Here is a 13,331-nt window from a genome sequence, read left to right as displayed (position 1 = left end):
GCTACCTGGAAGATACGGCTAGGTGCACACCAGGCTCAAATACTGATAATAGCAAGCTTGAAGTGGTCTTGCAACAGTATTGTACACATGTGTTGGGGTGAATGGGGTCTACTGTCTCCTCCCCTTCTAAGCCCTCAGGGTTACAACCCAGAGCAGGTGGTCAGAGACAGCCACCCTAGCTGACAGCTGTCTCCCAGCTCTTACCGAGGGAGCTGGAGTGAGTGGGAAGAGCAGCTGGGAGCAGCTGATGCTCCTGATGGCAGGGCAGAGAGGCTGTAGCCCAGTCCCTCTGACCACAGCTGGTGGAGCAGGCAGACACGGTAAGGGAGCCACCAGCTGCTGCTCCAAATCCTCCCCCAACTAAACAGCTGCTGAGCATCCTGTGTGTGTCAGGTGCTGCTGGGCCAGGACTGGGGAACAAAGAACACAACTACCCAGCTGCCCTCAGGGGATCCCAAACTTGGAAAGGGAGTCAGACCAGATAAGTCCTATATCCCCAGAGATGAGTTTCCATGTTAGTCGGAAGCCTCAGACACCCCCAAACCAAGCCATATGCTCCCTTATGTCCTGGCAGCTATGGGCTGTTCGTAAGCCAACAGATGGAAGGCTGACTCCTATACCTTTAGCCAAGAAGTAAGGCTTGCATTCCACAGTGGCAAATTAGATATGAAGCATATACAACCCCAGGAGAGGTGATTCGTTGGCTTGAACTCATATTAAGATGTAAATTGAATTAAGGAAAGCTGAAATGTATATTGAAAACATCACTGACCCTCGGCCTCTGCAGAGTGTACTCTGCTGGAGACGCGACGGACCTTCCTCTCCAAAGCCACACTTAAGGAAGCCACAAGGGAGAGAAGACTACAGAGAGCCCTTCTGAAGAGGCGGTTTTGATCGGGAGAGTGAGCACTTGGGATGTTTTGATGGATGGGAGCCAAGGTGAGAGGGTCACTTGGAAAGCAACGGTTTCCCCTAACTCACTGCCAGCTTTGCACAGGTGAAAATTACATTTTCCTATACGTTAGTGCAAATACATAGCCCCCGAGTAAGGAATGTTCCTCTGATGTTGCCTTCTGAGCCAGAAACACAGAAGCCAACAGAGCTTCAGATTTGGGGGAGAACGGCATCAATGCCTGAGCAAGGGTATCCTAGGGAGAGGGCTAATTCTGCACCTGGAAAACCTTCCTCAGAGGCAATGGTATCTGGAGAAAATGCTCCCCAATGTCGTGCCCCCCCACCAAATGCTCATCTGTGCACAGGGTCAAAGGAAAAGCCACATACCAGGAGGGGCAGAGCTCAGCAACAGAAATTGTGCTTCGAAAACACGTAGGCACGCATGTATTTGGTTTTCTTTCTTTGCTGTTGTTTGAGATGGTGTCTTAGGTTAGCTAGGCTGGCCTTGAACTCCCTATAGCAATACTTGAATATGTGAATCATCTCGCCACCAGCACCTAGAGGCTGGGATTACAAGTGAGCACAGCTTGCTTGCATCATGTGTCTTACAGGTATGGGCGATGCAACCACACATATAGAAATGTATATACACAATGATAGACAGGCATATTTAAATACTTATACAAAAGCATTTATAGGTGTCCTGCATTTGGAGGGGGGACTCCACAAAGATTTGCATATTTTATGGAAATCTCACCCCATAGAGCCTCCACAAGAGAGCTGGTTCTCTCAACCGTCTCCCCTCCACTATGTCCTCTGCCTGTGAATACATCTGATCCTGGGAGCAGTATGCTGTACTCGATGCCACAGCTCATACTTCAAATCCTGAGCCTTTAAAACCCACTTTCAGGCTTAGGCAGCCTGTAAGTCTCTGTAAGTGTCCTTGGCACACCTGTAGTTCAGGATGAAAAATCTTTTCTTACACTGAGTCAGTGCCACCCAGGTCTGTATGGAATGGGCGGGGTTTCTTGTTGTCTTTGGAAGCTATAGGTTTCCCTCCGGAAATTCCAATTCACATCTCTCCTGGTATATATGTTCTGTGTCTGGCTACCTTTCAAATCCAACTCCCCCATCACTGTCTCTGAATTCCCCTCCCCTCCCCAGCCATTGGCAGAAGCTGGGGCAGCTTGAGCCTTCCATGTTGAAGACGTTTGGCTGTTTCTTCTTGGTGGACTGGTTTCAGAAGCAGGGTGCATGTTTCAGGCCTCCCCAGAGTGACTAGGAAAGGTGTTTGGGGCTCAGATTTTGGAACTTAACAAAACGGTTTCACTCCAGTATATCCCCCTTCCCCAAATAGAAAGCCTGATATTTTCAAGTGCTGGTGAAGGTTCATATCTGTCTGAGGCAGTATAAACTTATACTCACTTGAGAAGACTGTTTGACAACATTCCCTTAAAGTCTGAGACAGCAGTTCTCAACCTTTGGGTCACAACCACTTGGGCTGCATATCAGTCTCGGATATTGGCATTATGATTCATAACAGTAGCAATGAAATATCTTATGGTTGGGGGATCACCACAACCCAAGGAGCTGTATTAAAGGGTCACAGTATTAGGAAGGTTGAGAAGCACTGGTCTAAGCTAACTAATGAGCCATTCACTCCATTACTTGTCCTATGTAATAAAAGCTGCAAGCAAGCATGTGCCAGGTTATATGCACAAGGCTATTCATACACAGCGGTGCTCCTGAGCTATTCTGAATATGAATCTGGAAATAAATCGCATGTGTACCATCACCAAATGGATAGAAAAATTGCATTATATCTATATAGTAAAACAGTACACAGGAATAAAAATGGGTGGATCATAAGACACAAAAGCAACCGTTAAATGTTAAAAATGTGAAGCTGAGTGATAGCAGCTCAGCACATACACGTTCGTGAAGACACACGTGTTCTGTAGGATTCTATATACTCCAAGTTCAAACGTAGATGAAACTATCATAGTAAGGACTCATCCTTAGAGAAGAAACCTATACAGAAAAGCAAGGAGGGGGCTGAGAGGTGGATCCCTGGCTAAGAGCACTGGCAGCTCTTGCAGAGGACAGGGTTTCAGTTCCCAGCAACCACATGGTGGCTCCCAACCATCTGTAACTCTAGTTCAAGGGGACCCGATGCCCTCTTCTGACTTCTCTCGGTAAAACCAGGCAGGCATGCGGTACATATGCATTCATGAAGGCAAACACACAAACACATAAAAAATGGAATAAATAAATCTTTAAAAGAACATTTTTTTTAAAGGAGAAAGAACACAAGGAAGATGATATCAAGCTTCCCTGGGGGCAAGCCTGGGAAGGCGCAGGGGGTTGTGGGTGTGTGCTGACATCACCGCATCTTCAGCTGGGTGGTGGGTGCTCAGAAGTTCTCATTATAGTGAGCTGTCAAGCTGTGTGTTCACTGTGCATTTGCCTAAGCGTGTATTTGTTTTCCTTCACTTAAAATAAAAGGTTAAACTCAGCCGCCAGGCAGCGCTGCCAGGGAGGATTTTACCGAGAGTGGGGAGGCTCTGAACCACTCACCTCTCTTCTTCCTTCCTCTTTCATCAGCAAATGAGGTTTCCATGCCTACCGTCTCCTCTATGCCCGAGACAGATGTGCACACGTGTGCCCACTTGCACAGCCAAGCAGCCACCTTACTCTGAGAAGACGGCCCCTCCAACCTGACCTCTTTTAGTCTTATCTGACTTCCAGAGAGATCCCCTTGGGACTCAAGAATCTGCAAGGAGTGGGATCAGAATGGTACTTCCATTCCTCCCACAGAGCCGGCCAGGCTGGAGAGAGGGAGTGTTTTTTCCATTTACCCAACATTCTGCCTTTTCAATTACTGCATAGCCCAGACAGACAGGCTGCACAAGCCCGATTCCACTTCAATCTAAGATACAGTGCTTCACGTCATGGGTCAGAAGACTCCTGTCAGCACAGTGACCTGTCGCCCGAGATCGTCTGGTTTAGGGAAGGCTCCACGGAGCTGGATCACCATGCATATGGGGTACAGCCACAGTCCTGCCTAGAAACTCCCTTGGATAAACTATTGTTTTTAAACTCTGGTTAGGAAAAACTGATGCCTACAGGGCTGACAACAAGGATTCGAAGGAACTTCTGAGATTGATTAGAAAGAGCCCTGGACCAGACCCAGAAGGGCCTGAACCAGAACCCAGCCCTGGGCTTCTTTTTTTCTTGATTTCAGGCAAGCCATGGAATTTCCTGAGGGTTCACATCCTGCCCAGCTCACAGAAACAAATCACTAAATGTATATGGAATGTTTAAAAAAAAAACCTGCAAAATGCTGTGTAAATATAGGGATTATTATTATAAAAGTCCAGCGCTGGCTACTAAACAGGCGAGGTTTGAAAAGAGATATATACTCTTGTCACTATGACGATTGAGACAAGACCCCAGAGTGACTCAGTACCACCCTGCTGGGGCATTGTACTGCACCAGACTCCTCCCACTTCTAACCTTGGCCAGAGGAGGGTCTGCAGCAGCGGAATGGGCTTGGCTGTTCTGCAGAGTCTATCCCACTGGCCGCCTCTGAGGCTGGGTGTCTGACCTTGGCCTCTAGTGTCCTCTCACAAAGCTATCTTTCCCAAACTGTGCTTGCTAGAAGGAATGGAAACTATGTGGCTGTCAAGGTCAAATAAAAGTAGAAGAGGTGGCCGTCAATTGGTTTTCTTAAAGGGACATCCCATATTTGGGCAGTTCTAGGGGACTCTGGGAACAGGGTGCTTCCAGGCTCTGGATTCTGGTTGGATCTCTTCAGAACCAACCCATCTGGGAGAATAAGGAAGCAGTTACCATAGGGAGGATGCTGCCCAGGCATGGATTCTGTTTTGAGCGAGATGGTAATGAGCAATCTGTCTCAACATTCTAGCTACCACAGACCTGCCTCTCCAGACAGTCCTTCTGGTGAGAGAGGGCAGAGTAGAGGGGGTGATGCAGTCCGTGTGTGGCTGCCTCACTCTGTCTGCAGACCCAGGTTGCAGACCTTGGACCCTCCATAGCACACTTGGCATGGAAGAGTCTAAACTTACAGGTGGTGGCAAAAGAACCTGAGTTAACTTTTTGGGAATGTGTTTTGAGACAAGTCTTGCTATGGAGTTCAAGCCGGCTTTGAATGTATGATCCTCTTGCCTCTGCTTCCCGAGTGATGCCCCATTACAGGCATGGGCTACCATGACTGACTTTTGGGAAATTAAAAATCTCTATCTCTTCCTCCCACCCCCACCACTGCTCCTGTGTGTGTGTGTGGCGGGGGGGGGGGGTCCCAGGGATTAAACTCAGATAAAGAGGCAGGCATCAAGCACCTTTAACCAACTAAGCTATCTCAAAGTCTCACAGGCCTCTCTGGGAATACCTTTTCAGAGTGAAGGGAATGTGAGCTAGCTAATGATGAATGCTGTGGTTCGTCTTCTCTGGCCCAGGATTCCTAGCAGTGCATTGTGGGAATGTTTATTTTCATCTCTCTTTGGTCCTAATCCAGATGCTGCATTTAATTTAACGAGTCTTGAAGTCATTCCACCATGGCCAGTGTGCCTTTTGTCCCCTGGACAACCATACAAAGTGGGCAGGATATCATGAGTGGGGTGGGGTATAGCTACTTGGTAGTCGCAGACAGTCTACCTCGATCTGCTAACCCCGAGTCTGCTGTTCTTTCTGCATAAATTAGAGACCCTTCCTTTCTCATATCTATCCATCATTCAGAAAAGAACCTCAGATTTGCCATGACAGAACCCTCAAAACCTATGCATTCCATGAGGAATATCAATCTGCTTGTGGTCATTGCATTACTAAATCTACCACTTAAAGCAATGGTTCTCAACCTGTGGTTGAAACCTCTTTGGGGGTTGGTGTCAAACAACCCTTTCACAGGGGTCACATATCAAATATCCTAGCTATCAGATATTTATATTATGATTCATAACAGTAGTGAAGTTACAGTTATGAAGTAGCAATAAAAATAATTTTGTGGTTGGGAGTCACCACAACATGAGGAACTGTGTTAATGGGTCACAGTGTTAGGAAGGCTGAGAACCACTGACTTCGAGTAACACTCCAAAACTGATGTTTATAGGTTTGTGCTTGAAGCAGCAACTGTTTGGGCACAAGAGCTAGATGCCAGTCAATAGCACCAGTCCATGGACTTCTTCCAGTAGAGCTGAATAAGGAACAGTAAAGTATTATATCCTTTGGGGGCTCGATTGCAAGAGAGATAGCAAGACTAGACTCTTCCTTACCTCCTCCAGTTTATCCACTCGCCCCACGAGTTTAGTGGTAACCGAATGCAGCTTTAGGAGGTCCAGGCCGTAGAAAGCACCTTCCAACAGGTCTATAATTGTAGACAGCTAAGAAGCAAGAACAGAGGGTTAGTTAGTTCAAGGTTAGGGCCAACAGAGCCCCAGGGAGGAAGTTTCCTTTTAGATGTCCATGTCAGAGGCTCTACAGGGAACCCACTAGCCAGGAATTGAGAGGTGGCCTCAGAAGCACATCTGTGTAAGGAAGGACTTAGACAGGCCCCAGCTGTGATATGTATTCTGCCTTCAAAATAAGACAATTAGATGGCCTTCCATGAACATGTGAACAAGTGAACCAGAGGTCTAGCAATTTTCATGGGCTATCAGTGTCCGTTACAAAACAGGTCAGCCTTTCTTACCAGACTCTAAGCTTCTTCAGGGCCTTTCTACCTCTGATCTCTCGAGATCTGTATCAGACCCATAATACTCAGCATAGCAGCCTAAAATGTCAACACCTTGGGGGCATCCTTCTGAAACCCTTAACTTTATCCTGGACTAAAGGCCCTGAAAGGCTCCCGCAGTCTTCTCAGTACAAAAAAAAAAAAAATCCTAAACTGATCCTGGAATAGAACCAGCCCAGTGGCCCATGTCTGAGGTGGTAACCTGCCTCAGGGCATGCATCCTTCTTGTCTCTTCCAAATACTACCTTCCTCTGATAGTCTAGGCTCTGGCAGCATCCAGGGCTGGCAGAGCTCAGACTAAAGTGTAGACAAGATGCAGAAAAGAGCCTTCCTACCAAAGACCTGAACCTGGGAGATGCTGGGCAATGTCTTTGTCATTTCTGCTTTCCATCCACCTCCTTGCTTCCACCACCATCCACCACCTTCACTTCCAAGTGAAGAACTCCACACAGAAACACTGAACATTCAGAAAGTCTCCTTTCACCCCAGGGATCCCACAATTGATTAATATGATGTTTCTGATTCCTAAGTAGAAAGTTTGCCTGGTGTGGTCCTAGGAATCTCCCAGATTCCAACCTTTGAGCTGAACAACTCTGGCTCTGGGTTCAGAAAGTAGTTCTACAGAGCTACCACCTTGAGTCACGTGGCCAAACCTGGGCCATCTCTTGTCCTGTTGAACACTTCTCTGCTTAAAGAGCAATCAGTGACTGCCACTGTGTGTACCAGCAGAAGCCATAGCTATCTCCCCTTATCTACTCAGTAAGTGCCATCCATCAGTGTTCTCAGAACCTCCAGGGTCATCCACATTGTATTCAAGGAGGCTGAGCTCAGAGACGTGAAGGAGGGTCACGCAACTTTGACTGGCACACAAATCAGTCTGAGCATCCCACACTGCAAGCATCCCACACTGCAAGGGAAAAACGAAGAGCAGGAGTGGCTGAAGCCCTCAGCTGGCCATGGGGCTGCCCACAGAGGTCTAAATTTCCCCACACTGCAGAACACCAGCTCAGGAGCAATGTAAAGACCTGAGCAGAACAGGTCATTCCAGTGATGGTGCCAGGACCAGAGGGCTCGTCCATTGCTCTTTGAGCCTTACAGCGTCTATGTACATGGGAGACTGACAGAGAATTGTGACAGTGATTTTCCTGGAGAACACTGAGTTATTTTAGCCAGATGGTCCTGGCAGCTCCTCCTAGGCCTGGCCTCTCTGGTTCTTCTGGCATAGGGCATAAATTGCTCCCCACCCCCACCCCCGACAACCAGTCTCTCACTGACTTCAGAGCTGAAAGTTTGTTAAATCAACCTCATATCCACACTGAAGACTCCAGGGCCCAGGCCTGACCCTCTTCAAAGGCTTTCCACGCCCAGCTGTGAGTCTGTAGTTTCCTAGGTCCCCGAGGTACCCTCTCACCCCACGAACCGCCTCATACCAGCTCCTACCTTCAAATCTCGGCTGTCAGCCTCCCGAAGCTTCTGGAGCCTGAAGTCTCCCTCACAGGGATTGACGGCAGACGGAGGAGCAACACAAGCACATTTACAGGATGAGCCCGAGGTGATGGTTTCCACAGTGTAGAAGTCTTCCTTCCTGGAAGCCCCCTGGTTGATCCTCTGGCAGGCATCTCGGCCCAGCGGTCTCACCACACACTTGCACTGACAGTCAGAGCCCTCAGACACAGCCTTGACCTTGTCATAGTCTCCCAGCAGCTATACACAGAGAGAGAGAGAAAGAGAGAGAGAGAGAGACTGAGCTGGAGGTATGCAAATGTGTGTTCCTCAAGGATGCGGTCATGTCATTTTGCCAAATGTGTTGCCCTAGCCAGAGACTGCATTCAGCCCTGAGCCGTGGAGAGAACAAGTCATCGATCATAATTCGCTGACACAGACATTTTCTCGAACACACTCAGGGTTCTTCTTGCATGAAGGCCTTGAAAAGATGTGTATTTCACAGCAGAGCCTTAACCTTTTAGCATTAAAAGAAGAAAAAAAAACCCAAAACAAACAAACAACAAAAACCAAACCTCATTCTTTCAATAGCCCTGCCCCTCAGCTCCAATCCAGGTTTATATTAGAAATAGAGACAGAGTTGAAAGAGGGATCAGAAAACTGGTCTTTGTGAGGACTACGGGCTTCATTCATTCATGACTTACAGAGTACCTCCTCACGCCAGTACAAAGTACACTGAGTGGTAGTGATGGCCAGGCAAAGAGCCTGTTCCCATGGAGACCACTGTAAATAAGCCACCCAGACTAGACAATGCTTCAAGCCCCTGAAGAGCTGAGATAACACTTGTGCTAGGAGATGAGGCTCTACCTGGGATCTAGGGAAGACCTCTTGGAGGAGGTGGTATTTGATGTGAACCTTCAAGGATGGAACCTTCAAGGATGGATTAGATTGACAGAAAGAGCTGGTAGAGGCAGAAAGAAAACAGGTCCAGGAGTCGGTAACGTTTACATAGTCTAAGAGTTCCTTTGGCTCCTGAACCAAAACCCCAGGCCAAAACCAGAACAAAACTAGCTGTGCTTGCTGCTTCTACAATGTTAAACATTTCCTTCTGGGTACACGCTCCTCCCAGGCTCCCTATTCGGGCTCTCTGCTGTTCCTACCCTGGAGGAAAGTCCTCTCACCCTGTAAGCCCCATCAACTCATCCCCAAAGCTAAGGCTCCCATCCTAACCAGGCAGAGGGGTTCCTTGGTTGACTAATGATGGCAGCGGGTGGGTAGGCTCGGAGCCTGCAAATGTTCCTTGCTGTCTGCGGGAAGAAGGCATGTAATGTTTTCCTTGAGACGGTTGGGTTTCTGCTAAAGCTAATGTTTGCTTTAGGATTGTTGTGAAATATAGACTCCACCAGTGGAAGCAGGAGGTGTAGGTAGCTTGGGGTGACGTAAGCAGCCAGTCTCCCCACGTTGATAGTAAATCGTTCCCGTCTCCTTTCTGAAACTGCCTAGATTCCTACGCAGTCCTCCTTAGAGAACCCTGGATGGGTGGGTTCCTTCCCTTCAGGGGGCTCCGGTTTCAGGCAAGCTTTTGTTTATGGTTTTCCAGAGTCCCAGTGGGAGGGATTTGAAGTCTTTTCGATTTAAGGGTCAGTATGAGGTTATGGGTGGGCATAGGGCATATGTTAGCATAATTATTAAAAGAAGAAACCAGCGTTTGATCAACCCCAAAGTAGGGCTGACAGCTCTCTCTACGGAGAGAGAAGACCCAGACTGAGGGCCTGGAGGAGGTACAGGCAACGCACTCAGCATCCTTCCTCGGACAGTATCCATCCCAAGGACCAAGGAGACGCCCACTGTACACCAGCATGCCAGCTTTGGAAAGCAGGAGTGCCACATAAGTGTGAGAAGCGTCCCTTACAGTCCTGAGAAGCAGGCTGGAGCATGCTGGAAGCCAGGCTCTCCCTCTTTCCCTTTTAGCTTCTGCTCTTCATCTCTGAGAGGGCTGGTAATCAGGGTGTTCTGAGGACTGAGTTAGTTCATAAACGGACACACTACAGCACGAATCACCATCCTGGGTCGCTTGGCCCCCTCTGGGAATCAGCCACAACTGTGTGGCTCGGCACTGACACTCCACTCCAGGTACACCAGGTCTTAACATAAATCCCTCTGTTTTGGAGTCCCCCTCATAAGCATCACACATGTAGCACATCACACACTCTGTCTTCACCAAGTGCTTCTGTCCGAGTGTCTCCTCTGAAGCCATAAACCACCTCCCATGGCTTATACCTATCCCATCTGCCTCCTTTCCAACTTGTCCTCCTGTTTACACATTCCAATTCTGACAGGCAGTCTCATAGGCAAGAGGGACTTTTCACAACCATTACATCACACACACACACACACACACACACACACACACACACACACACACACACACACACACACACCCCTTTCTTCTCAGTGGTATTTTCCTTTCCTCTCCTTTCTCCTGACTTGGTAAGCCTGAAACACTCCACAGTTGTGACCCATGCCCTTACTTTTTAACACAGTACTTTAACACAACCCAACAAAACTAAAGTCAGGGCTGTAGAATCTCCACTCTTAGTGCAGGTAAGAGGGACCAGAAGTTCAAGACTAGCCTCAGCTATAAAGTGAGCTGGAAGCCAGCCTGGTCTACGAGAAAGCCTGTCCAACACCAAACGAGCAATATAGTGTGATAAACTAAAAGTGAACATCCACTTCACTAAAAATACAGAGAAAAACAGCTGCTCATAAATCTTTCATCCAGGACCAGCCTCAGGTCCTTGAGGTCCCCCAAGGCAAGAGGGGTGGGCACGCGATTCCTCATCCTACCTGAGATAAAACGTTCTCCTGGTTGTCCGCCTCGTTTTGCAGAATGTCATCTTCCGTGGGCTCCACTGTTTGCACATCAGGGGGCTCGCTTGTCCCTGTGGGAGGTGTAGTGGACCCCCAGACCTGTGCCACCACCAGAGCAAAGCAGAGAACCAATGGCAGGGGATAGGCCATGAGAGATGCGACAGTAGGGACTTTAGTCCCTACAGAGACCACCTTGGGTCGGAGGTCTCAGCAAAGACAGGCTGGAAGGCGGCTTCACTGGAGTCCGGAAGAGTAGATGTTCAGAGAACCGTCTAACGTCTAAAGCTGGGTGTGGCTGAGTGGAGCAGGACTGTGCTCCCCAGAGACCCTGAACATCTCCTCCCAGACCCCAGCAGCTTAGACTGTGCAGAGAGGACACAAGAAAGAGGTGACTGAGGGAGCAGAGGAGGGCGCCGGCTCGACGAGGGCAAGCCGCAGCAGCGTGAGCTCAGGTGGAAGGCTAGCGCCGGGAAACTCGGGACACCCGGAGACTGGGCGCAAGATGGACAGTGGCCACAGCGCAGGAGGCAAGGGAGGGCTGCTGGCCCAGGGCGCCGCGGGGCTGGCGCGGAGGGAGGGCGGAGCCTCTATTGTGCCGGGCAGAAAGATGCAGCCAGTGACGGCCCGGAGGAGGAGGACCGGGAAGCGCACAGACTTGGGCGCTGCGCCCGGGGACCCCGCCTCCTCTAGGGTTCAGCCACTGCGCTTAAGCGGGCGCCGGCTGGCGTGGGAAGGGCGCTGCTGGCCTTGCATCTGATTGTAAATGGTCATCCGAGAGGGACTCCGTGTGCCTTTTCTCGAGTTTTCTTCACGCCCGAGCTCCGGGGGAGCCCTGACTTGCTCCCTGGACTGCAACCGGGACAGCGGAGAAACACGACCTCTTCTCTTGAAGTGTTTTATTGTTGTTGGTTTTTGTTTTGTTTTGTTTTGTTTTCCGGAACTTGACTCCATCTGGAGTACGGGAAGCTTTGAACTTACGAACAATTGTAATCTTCATGTCTGCTACAACCCTAGAACCTGATAATACCCCCACCCAGAGGATGCATCTTGAACCTCTGACAGAATGTGGAGGGAGTTGGATACATTTTTAAAATATGGAGAGTGGCTACAGGTCTCTGCTGTCTCTGCTGTTCTGTTTGTCCTAGTGACTTCCCAGAATCAAACGCCTACCACAGGGAATGTCTCTTGCAGTCTCCGTGGTTTGGGACAAATGGACAGGCCTCTCTATCTGGCCAGATAATCTCTAAAGGGTATATACATGTAATGGTGCGGTCCTCTTTTGGGCTCTTTAATTAGTGACCCTGAATATGCCTACTATGAAGATTAACAATGTGTCACTTTTGGAAAGAGCATTAAGTCTTCTGGGACAATTGCCACTCTGAAATACTCAGCAGAGTCAGGTCGATTCTGAGGGGCTCTAGCAGAGCTGAGCATGGCAGGCATGGCTCTGGCAGGCCTTGCCTTCTCCTAGCCCATCTTCCTTGTTAAAAACCGTTCCATTACATTCCTAAAGCCAGCCACCAAGATCTAGTCCCCCTTTTGGCCGACTCCTGCCCCCTGAGGCTATTAAGGGCCCCTCCCTTTGGCTGCCCTAATTAATCTGTACAATCAAAAATAAACCCCTCATCTAAACAGGGGACTTCCCCTTTACCTTTATAAACTGTCATTTGCCTATGTGCCACATCTGCCTCCTCTCTATCCAGAGGCAGTGTTCCTTTCCCCTTCTCCTTCATTCTCTATCACCTGACTTGTATTCCCTGCCCTTTGTTCCTTGGGGGCAAATAAATCTCCTTTGGGCTGAGAACTTGGTCTTGGGATGTCTTGTGCTGGATGCATATCAATCCCTTCAAATGCAAAGACCTAAAAGATATTCTACCCCCTAGAGAAATCTGAATACTTTGTTCCTAATGCTAAGCAAAGAGGTTGGGATAATGAAAGTAATAAATCAAGCAAAAGCAGACTCCAGCTTAGATATGATAGTTGATAGAAGTGTAATGTTACCATTTAGTATTACTAATATTATCATTTCTTGATAGGGATACAACTCAGAGACTCCAGGATCCTAGACAAGCTTTCTGACACCGAGCCACTCCCTTGAACCTAATAATAACAATAATTACTATTTTCTTAAAAAGAGAAAAGTTTGTGGAGAGAAATCCAAGTCTCTAGATGCAGGAATGCTACACATATACCTTTCTACGAACACTATCAAATCTTGTATGAAACTAAGTGGGGAGGTGGTGGTTAATACTATATATGTAGTAATACTATATATGTAGTAATACTATATATGTAGTAATACTATATATGTAGTAATACTATATATGTAGTAATACTATATATGTAGTAATACTATATATGTAGTAATACTATA

General features: G+C 48.2%; 1 protein-coding gene across 2 annotated transcripts in view; it reads right to left on the bottom strand.

Moving 5' to 3' along the window:
* Olfml2b (olfactomedin-like 2B) overlaps positions 1-11,598 on the bottom strand; it is a 38,359-nt gene extending 26,761 nt beyond the window's left edge. Inside the window, exons 1-3 of one of the 2 annotated variants that reach the window (XM_006496901.3) lie at positions 10,934-11,598; positions 8,084-8,347; positions 6,186-6,293 (exon numbers count right to left, since the gene is read on the bottom strand). In XM_006496901.3, coding sequence (XP_006496964.1) covers positions 6,186-6,293; positions 8,084-8,347; positions 10,934-11,107 — 546 coding nt within the window. In that variant the 5' untranslated portion in view covers positions 11,108-11,598. The remainder of the gene's footprint in view (positions 1-6,185; positions 6,294-8,083; positions 8,348-10,933) is intronic. The other variant, NM_177068.4, reaches the window with a different exon arrangement.
* Positions 11,599-13,331: the final 1,733 nt, after the last annotated feature.

This window comes from Mus musculus, chromosome 1 (assembly GCF_000001635.26).
Source record: "Mus musculus strain C57BL/6J chromosome 1, GRCm38.p6 C57BL/6J".
Lineage (NCBI taxonomy): Eukaryota > Metazoa > Chordata > Mammalia > Rodentia > Muridae > Mus > Mus musculus.
The sequence above is the reverse complement of the archived record's forward strand: the minus strand, read 5'-3'. Positions and strand labels throughout refer to the sequence as shown.